This window comes from Pseudocercospora fijiensis (genome assembly GCF_000340215.1).
Source record: "Pseudocercospora fijiensis CIRAD86 unplaced genomic scaffold MYCFIscaffold_5, whole genome shotgun sequence".
In the NCBI taxonomy this organism is placed as follows: domain Eukaryota; kingdom Fungi; phylum Ascomycota; class Dothideomycetes; order Mycosphaerellales; family Mycosphaerellaceae; genus Pseudocercospora; species Pseudocercospora fijiensis.
Window position 1 is genome coordinate 2120703 of NW_006921536.1, and position 9771 is coordinate 2130473.

A 9771-nucleotide genomic window follows, 5' to 3' on the forward strand; every position below is an offset into this window, starting at 1 on the left:
ACTAGTTATAGCGACAATAACCGTAGAAACTAGCTTCTTCGAGTGTATCTATTAGTATAGCTTTATCGCTCGCTATAAGCTACGCCTATTAACTATCTTCTAGCATTACTCGCTGTACTAATAGCAACGGTTTTACTAGTATAAATCGAGCCGCCTTCTTCTTACGTAGTAGCCTCGAAGGTATAGCGGTAGTAAAATAGGGGAAGGGGTTACTAATAGACTTAGTGTTATACTATAGATTTGCTAGTTTGAAGACCTTTAGCGGCGCTCGGTCTTTAAGGTCGTTAGGAAGATAGCGGCTAACTAACTTATATTAAACTAGCTATTGCTTACGCTTCTTAATCTAATACACCTTCTTAATCGGCCTCTACTTATAGCAACTAGCGAGCGGTCTAGTCTTATAGATACCTATTAGAAGTAATAGAAATGGCTTAGTTAGTAACTAAATAGTACGCTTAAGAAGGGGCCGCTTCCTGTCTTCTATACGTGCCCTTCTACTTATTATCGTACCGAGCTCCTTCCGTTGTCGCTTATAATAGGACTTCTATTACTTCCGTGTCTTGTATGCCTTATTATCTACTAACTTCTAAGCCTTCTTAATAGCAGTAAGCTCTCGATAGGCGACTCGAGTATAAACCTTATACGTATAAGCGATGCCTATCTTCTATTGCTTGCTATTATTAGCCTTGCGTGCCTTCCTCGCCTCTATAGCAATCTCTATCTCCGAGAGGTTATATAACGCCTAAGCGCCCTAGTTAGTATAGAATAGCACTAAGCTCGTAACTCCTTCGAGAAGGCCTTATATTAGAGATAAAGGCAGTCTATGCCTCGTAAGTCGCTTATTAAGGGCATTAATCTATCGCTTTATAGTACGAATAGTAAGCGTAGGGTTAAATAGGTCTATATCGACTAGAGGCGGCAATTCTAGCAAATGCGAGAACTCGAAGAGCCGACCGGTTTCTACGCTATTATAGATACTATTAAGATCCCTTATAAGAAGGTCTGCTTTCTCTACCGCCTTACGCTCTACGTGCTAGACTATATACGTACTGTACTCGTTACGGAGAAAGTCGAGGGCTCGCTATGCGTTAATAGGGGCAATACCGGTCTTCCTAAAGGCTAACCGAATATTACTATTCTTAAAGGTCTTCCGCCGGATGCTATCGATAGCGTCTATAAACTAAGCGACGCCAAATTCGCCTATTCCGAGCCTTGTATATTCAATAACGGCCTTCTAGTAGTAATGCTTATAGACCTAGAATAAGACTATATCTAGCGGCTATAGGAAATAAGAGGTATATAGCGGCAGTGTAAAGATTAGAATACGGTGTCTACGAGCGAAGTCGACAAACTCGAAGAAGTCGTAGCTTCTAAAGTTGTCTATTATAAGCAGGCGATATTGTGTCTTATCTGTAGGCTTCGTAAGCCTCTCGAAGTGCTAGATCTAGTAGAAGGCCCTATCGTCGTTTAAATAACTAGACTTAGTTACTCTAACTAGATAGTGCGCTAGCAATTTATTAAACTATGCTTCTAGTAAGACCTTACCTTATACTAGAAGCATTAGCTTAATGTATCGTCTATAAGCGTTAACGGCTTTTACTAAAGTTATATGCTTCCGATAGGTGTTAGTTATAGCCTATAAGCGGCGCTTTAGGTCTACTACAACTACCTATTCTATGCCTCTAATTCTAATCTAGAAGCTAGTCTCGTCTATATTCTAGCAGTTGTCGAGAGTAATCTTACAGGTCTATATTAAGCTATATAGCTTCTTAAACTAAGCACCGATAAACTAAGGGTCGTATGCTTCCTTCCGTACCGCCTCGATATTCTTCCGCTTAGTCTCTTTAGCCCTATTCTTCTATATCTATCTCTTATACTATATCTTACTTAATAGCTTAAATAAAGCCTATTTATTATCCGGGAGGCCTCTTCGTATAATTAACTCGGCGGTAGCGCGGATTAGTAATATAGGAAGGCTTAGGTCTATCTGTTCTCGAGAACGGTAGTATTCGAGAAGAGCGAAGCTTTAAGATAGATTAAGTCGAGCGTGTAAAGCGGTACGGTTACTACGGCTACTACGGCTATTATAGCGGTAGTAGAGGCGAGAATATATGTCTTTACATCGGTTGTCGCGGCACTATGCCTTTAGGTCGACGAGTGCTTAGTAGGTACGCTTATATACTTGTATTTTAGTTAATTCGATCGCGACTCGGGCGTCTTTGCGACGATTCTCGGTAGTAGATTTTTGCTAGGGCCGTATAACGCGTTTCTTCGACTTTCGCTTTCCTAATAGCATTGTAATAGTATTAAATAATTTATTTAATGCAGTATATGTAAATTTACGGATAGGTAATAGGTTTAGAAGATAGTTTACGAATAGGTATAGACCGCTCGCTTCGCGAGCGGTATATAACTCTACTAAAGCCGCGGATAGGAACTTAGGAGAGTATAGTCTAATTAAGCGAGATAGCAGGCTAGGATATCCTAGAATAGCCCGTCACACTGCCGAAGCCTGATATAGCACCATGTGGCTTCTAGAAGTTCGGTTACGAAACTCTAATCTAACTTCAGCTAGAAAACCTTTCGTCTGAATCGTCTCACGTTTTGAAGTCTCCTTTCACATACGACGCTATAGCCGCGGAAGACTTGTGGAAGAATCACGTCAAAGATACAGCAAGAAAGTCTGCATCGAAGAGCTGCTCCGCATATCAATTCATGGTGGAAAGAAGTCTTCAAGAAACAAACAAGGATGCATAGCAAGATGTAGTCACGGCATTTATTCAGCAATGCTGTCCGGTACCTTTAGGCATATCTTCCCTCAGGATCACCTCTTCTTCGTACGGGCCGCCGCCATTCGCTTCTTATTCTGTATGAAGGCTTGGTATACGCAAAAGAATACCGGATCGCACATTATCTCAGCTTCGTGCTGCCATCTATGTCGCGCCACAATCCTGCACTATCTTGTTCGAGGACTGTCCAGACGCCAGCGCAGAGCGGATGCCAATGCGCAAGGCGTACCATCTCAATGGAGCGCATTGACACGAGCTGGCGCTATTGGGAGATGATAAGTACGGAGCACTTCGTGTTCTGCAACAGCTGTGTTCACCACTCCTTCTTGTCACATTCTTCCTGCTCTTCTTGAATCTTGTTTGAGAGATGTCCTAGGGTTCGAGGAACGCTCACTGGTCTTCTATTTTGCTTTCTGTCTCCAGAGAGTGCTAACATGGCCTCTCTCATACTACCTTTCCTAATCACTTTATCAAGCGCACTCCCTTCGGTCAACCTGATCCAACGCCAGACTCAGCTCGCGCCCGCATGGAACACATCGTTACCGACGAATTGGACGTATGTCGGATGCTACAAGTATGTTTCGCATCATTCCAGGCCTATCCACCGCAGCTAATCCTTTGTAGTGAATCAAATCCAAGAGCCCTAGGAGGAGGAGGTTTTAACAATGCAACAACCATGACTGGTGCCCTATGTGCAGCTTACTGTGCAAATAAAGGCTTCATCTACGCAGGCACAGAATACGCCGACGAGTGCTATTGCGGTAATAAGCTCTCGGCACCAACTTCACTTCAAAATGATACCCAGTGCAGCATGAGCTGTGCCGGGAATTCTACAGAAGCTTGTGGAGGTAAGATTCCAGCTCAAAAGCCAATGATGAGAAGTGCTGACGTGCTTTCCACAGGTCCCAACTACTTGACAGTGTACTTTGCAAACAAAGATGCGCCCAAAGGTCCTTCCATCAACCCTGGTCCCTCAAATTGGACCAGCTATGGTTGCTGGACTGATGGCAACACCAGGACGCTCCGGAAGGTAATGCAGATGCCCGGCGGCTTCAGTAATGGCACTGTTGCTGGCTGTACATCCGTCTGCGGGGCTGGTGGCTATACACTTGCTGGTGTCGAGTATGCAGGAGAATGTTATTGCGACAGCTACCTATCTAATAGCGTCGCCAAGAAGGTCTCCGATGATGACTGCAACATGGTGTGCAACGGCAACTCCTCGGAGTTCTGCGGTGCAGGTGTGTCTACCGTCGAATGCATTGATGCATCAAATATTGACCGCGTACAGGCAACCGATTGAATCTCTATGCTTCCGGGACCTATGTGCCTAGCACAAAAGCGCCAAACAGAGCTCCCCCCAAACCTGTGAACTGGCTGAGCTTGGGCTGTTACAGTGATAGCGTGGCCAGCCGGTCACTGAGATACGGGCAACAAGTGCCTGGCGGAAGTCGAAATATGACAAACCAGAACTGCATCAATGTATGCCTGTCTCAAGGATATACTATCGCCGGTACCGAGTACTCCGGAGAGTGTTTCTGCGACAACGACTTTCAAGGCATCAGCGGTCCTGCAACTGATGGCCGCTGCAACATGAATTGCAACGGAAACGATGGTGAGATTTGTGGGGGCCCCAACGGCCTCTCTGCATATCAGTTCAATGGATGGTACGACCAGGGCTGCTACACGGATAGTGTCAACGCAAGAACACTTCGATATGGCCAGGCAGTGCCGGGAGGTCCACAGAATATGACTGTGGAGAACTGTGTCGCGAGCTGCAAAAAGGCTGGGTACACTATTGCTGGTGTCGAGTATTCTGGAGAATGCTTTTGCGATAATACCGTGTCCAACGGTGGCGGACCGGCGCCTGATGGCTCTGCTCAGTGTAATATGCAGTGTTCTGGCAACCAGGACGAAACATGCGGTGGACCAAATCGTTTGAATGTGTACGCATTCAATAGCAAGGGACTGCCAACGGCCACGAGAACCAGCACCACTGCTTCGGCGACCGCAACAACATCTAGCGGCGGAGATGACACTCCAACTCAAACCACTCCCACGGCGAAGCCGACCTCAGGAGTCAATGCGACTGCGATTCTGCCGTTCAAGTACCAAGGCTGCTACACAGACAACATGCAAGCTGGCCGCGCACTCATCAATCAACGACCCGACAACCAGTCGATGACGGTCGAGTCCTGCATTGCCGCATGCTCATCCCAAGGCTACGCTATTGCTGGTATGGAGTACTCGGCGCAATGCTTCTGCGACAACTACTTGCGCAACTCACCTACGCTCCGCGATGACACTGAATGCAACATGGCATGTGCTGGGAACGGCGGCCAAAAGTGTGGAGATGGCGGCAGGCTTTCGGTCTATTCGAATGGTACTTTGGCCAATTACACCTCGCCTGGATTCCTAACAGATAACCTGCCCAGGAATTGGAGCTTCGCAGGCTGCTTGGAAGACAATGTCAATAATCAGCGATCACTGCCGTACCAGATGGAGTTCCCCAAGGATAACTCCAATGTCAAGTGCATGAAGCTCTGTCAGGAGTTTGGCTATACTGCAGCAGGAACCGAGTATGGCGAGCAATGCTTCTGCGGTGATCCTCAAAACTACATTGATGCAGGCGCCAGGATGATAGCCAACTCTTCTTGCAACATGCGATGCGCCAATGACACAGCTGGTAGCAATGGCGGCGAACTTTGCGGTGGTGGCAACGCCATCTCGCTATACACATGGACTGCCAATCCACCAAATCAATGGACCATCGCGACCGGAAACGCTGCTGGAGCGTACGAGTTCTTGATCGGTGGCGTGACGATTCCATTGGTGACAGCTCCAGCTCGAAATGGCAAAGTCACATTCGTCGAGAAGTTTGGCACGAGCACCAATGCCAGCAGTACTGGTGCATATGAGCTGGATCTCGCATTCATCAATGACTTCAGCAAGGCTTGGCGCGAGATGCACGTCAAGACTGATGTATTCTGCTCGGCAAGTCTGACCTTGCCAGACCGGGCGGGACGACAGATCAACATCGGTGGCTGGTCACATCCCTCCACGGAAGGCGTTCGTCTCTACTGGCCCGATGGAAGTCCTGGTGTTCCTGGAAAGAATGACTGGGAAGAGAACTTCGAAGAAATCGCGCTTCTCGCAGGGCGATGGTATCCTTCTGCGATGATTATGTCCAATGGTTCGGTACTTGTCATGGGAGGCGAAGAAGGTTCGAATGGTGCGCCAGTCCCATCACTCGAGCTCCTCCCAGCGACGGGAAACCTCCAGGAATGCGACTATCTCCGCCGCACCGATCCAAACAATCTTTACCCTTTCCTGATCAATCTGCCATCGGGCAACATCTTCGTCGGATACTACAACGAGGCCCTGCTCCTCGATCCCGTGTCTTTGCAGCCGGTCAAACAACTTCCAAACATGCCTGGGTCCGTCAACAGACCCGACTCGGGACGCACATATCCATTCGAAGGCACAGCAGTTGTGATGCCTCAACACGCTCCTTTCTCAGATCCTCTCGAAGTGCTGATCTGTGGTGGCTCCAATCCCGGTGTCGCCGTTGCGCTCGACAACTGCATTACTATTACACCAGATGTCCCCGGCGCGAACTGGACCATCGAACGAATGCCTTCCAAGCGGGTACTCACCATGATGACCGCATTACCAGACGGCACATTCCTCATCAGTGGCGGTGCACACCAAGGCACCGCGGGTTTCGGGTTAGCAACAGACCCGAATCTGAACGCCGTGCTGTACGATCCTTCCAAGCCAGTTGGCAAGCGCATGACTGTCATGGCGAATACCACAGTAGCACGACTCTACCACTCCGAAGCCGTCCTCCTCGACGACGGTCGGGTATTAATCTCAGGCTCTGACCCCGAAGACAACGCCAATCCACAAGAATACCGCAACGAGGTCTTCATCCCCCCCTACTTAATGGGCAACCCATCCCGACCCGAGTTCAATACCACAGATCTAGACTGGTCGTATGGCTCATCGCATACGTTAAGCATTCTCCAGCCCGGTGCTGGAGGAAATTTCAAGGTTTCCCTCATGGGCGCCGTGGCTTCGACTCACGGGAACAGCATGGGTCAGAGAACATATTTCCTTTCTGCTTCTTGCTCTGGAAGCTCTTGCACTGTTACTGCGCCTCCTGATGGCAATACGTGTCCGCCGGGATGGTTTCAGCTTTTCTTACTTGACGGCGCAGGCGTGCCTTCTCACGCCATTTGGGTGCGTGTCGGCGGCGATCCGGGACGTTTGGGCAATTGGCCTGATGCGAAGGGTTTCTCTTTGCCTGGTATGGGCGCTGTTGAGCGGTTGTTTTAGATCGATGTCATGTCCATGAATCTCTTTTTACTCGTGCCATCGTGCTCCTGTGTTCTTTTCCTCTTTCTTTACTCATCTCTTGCAGAGTTCGTTATTACCACCAAGTCCATCTGCTGAACAATGCTGCTCGCCTTGTATCGAAGGCTGGCTGAGAGAGTGTGGTCGAGGCCCGAGCCGAAAGTCTTGGCGTTCAAAGCCTTGTCTCCGACTACGCGACGCGTTCTGTACATGTACATCTTCGTCTTGATTTTCGCCCTCTGAGACTGCATAGCAATGCATGACCAAGCGGGCCAAGAGAGACGCTCACAGTCTTCGTCTCCAACGCTATGGGTCGACAAGCAAGATGATACAAAAGAGCCGGGAGAGATGGATGGATTACGATGACGGTGGCTGTCACGACTGCAAGAGCATGACATGTATTCTACGCCAGGGATATGTCTGTGGGTTTGGACAAGCCACTGTGAACGACGATATCAAATGCAAGCAAGTGCGAAAGAGGCTTAATTGAGCAGGGTGTGCTTCAAGTGGGAAGAGTCTCTGACAATGATACACTGGCCAAGGGCAACGCTATCATATTGATACTCATAATCACAATGCTCCGCTGGAAGCTCCACTCTGGAAGATAACCAAATGGCCCTTGGTAATACCGGCTTATGTCAAGGTCAAGTGGAAGCTCGATTCGCTCACAAATGCATCGTACGGAGAGCTGCTGAGGCTCCCACGAAGCTGAGGTCGAGGCCAATGCTCCAAGATGTGGGAAAGTTACAACGATCGTTCCAGCGTCATCAAACTGATAATCGAGTATCTCAGACAAAGGATCATGGCTTTGACTACAAATGGGCATAGACCTTCTTACCTTAGACACCACGTGTTTCCTCCCAACACAATTGCGCAGGTTTCCAGCCGCCATCGAATTCATTGCTGCGCTACTGTATCTCAAATAGAAGTTTGCTGCAAGCCGTGGTCTATGCTGCCAACAAGAACTGCAACACTGCATCAGTAAGTCAAACTTCAACGAACCCCTGAAAACACACATGGAGATTCTATTTGCTGATGCTTTGCATGAAAGGACATTTGTATCAATCGGCACAATCTGCAGATTCCCGAGTCTGTGCTCTTTGCTTCTTTGAGACATGCGCTTTGAGATGCACGTTTGCTCGCGCAGTCGTCTCGGCCGTCCGATTTCAGCCAAACACATGTACCAGCTTATATGTCCGCACTGAAGACGCCAGATCTGTTTTCTCCTCATCGATACATCGAAGCCTCTTTTGCAAACGACACCCCTCACCACCCCTTTTGTCAATTGAGTCTCCGTGAAGTCTAAGTCTACAAGAAAGAGCAGGATTTCTACAGAAGTCACAGAAAGTCTACAAGAAAGAGCTTGCAGCGATGAATGGAAAGAAGAAAGATGGAAGTGGCATCAAGAGGGAACCTCCCCACTCGCTCTGCATCAGATGCGACGGCGAGGAAGATCATTCAATCGAGGCATGTATCAAGAAGTATCCAGCGGAGAGCACGCCTTCCTCGCAGCTCTGGATAGCTTGGCCCAGCACCGAAGTCCCAACAGAATCGCTCTCTGCCGACCGCAAAGCCGCCCAAGACTTGATCAAGAAGGCCAGAGAAGTTGGTAAAAGGGTCTTGGGGTATTCACCAACTCAAGATCATGTCGTCGAGGAGACTCACGCCCAAAGAAAAATCGCGAAGAAAATTTCAAGGCAAGCACTTGCTCATGCTGTGGAAGTCATTCTGAAGCCCGTCTCATCCCAGAGCGAGCCTCAGTCCAGTGCTCCTCAGCTCGTGCAGAACGCATCGAACTCTCACGATGCGGTGCAGCCTCGCACTCCTGCCGGTGAATCGGTGCGAGCTGCGGAAACCGACAAGTCCCACAGCAAGCACACTAAATTCGACATCGCTGAAAACATGGCAAACGGTCAAAAGAAGTTGCCGATTGGGAATCCTCGGCCTGCCAATCAACAGAAGCAGAATGTGCAGCCTCCTCCTCGTCATCATCAAGGCTGCTCAAAGTGCGGTCGCACTGGACACAATCCGAATGACTGTCCTTACTACGACATGCAAAACAATCCCCTGTGTAGCAACTGCGGCGCGACAGATCATGGATACCAGAATTGTCCAAAGAGCTGCCAAGTCTCTCGTTGCAATGCGCATCATTATACTTGGCAGCACCCGGAGCCCTCTTCCAAATTGAACCAGATGCAACGCGACGAGATCGTAGGATATCAGAAGATCGCGACAAGCGCCCCCGATGCGCTAGCCTCTCCACGTATCCAGGCAGTTAATCGGTACACTGGACCACTCCACGCTCGACCAGAGTGCAACTATGCTAGCTATGCCGGAAATCCGTCTGATGCTTTGTATGCTCCAAAAAACAAGTCTGCGTCTGTTGTCACGAACTACGTCAAGGTCGATTGCCAGCTTCAGCAAGTTCATGTCTACACTATGCACTTCACTGCTCCGGCAGATGGCAGCAATGCTTCTTCAGTTGCTCCCGCCAGCACCCAAGCCGGACAATCCCACGTGCAGAACCAACGGTACATCCAACAGCGGGGAGAACGCAAGCGCGTTTTCAGAGCGCTACTCACTCAAGCGCCTCTGCAAGGACGGAGGGACTACGCGACGGATTATGAGA

General features: G+C 48.9%; 1 protein-coding gene across 1 annotated transcript; it reads left to right on the plus strand.

Moving 5' to 3' along the window:
- Nucleotides 1–3465: 3465 nt before the first annotated feature.
- MYCFIDRAFT_165158 (uncharacterized protein) lies at nt 3466–7158 on the plus strand (the record flags this gene model as incomplete). Its single annotated transcript, XM_007929263.1, has 2 exons — nt 3466–3906; nt 4443–7158. The coding sequence occupies 2 exons, from the start codon at nt 3466–3468 to the stop codon at nt 7122–7124; spliced, it is 3123 nt and encodes a 1040-aa protein (XP_007927454.1). The 3' UTR covers nt 7125–7158.
- Between the last annotated feature and the right edge of the window lie 2613 nt (nt 7159–9771).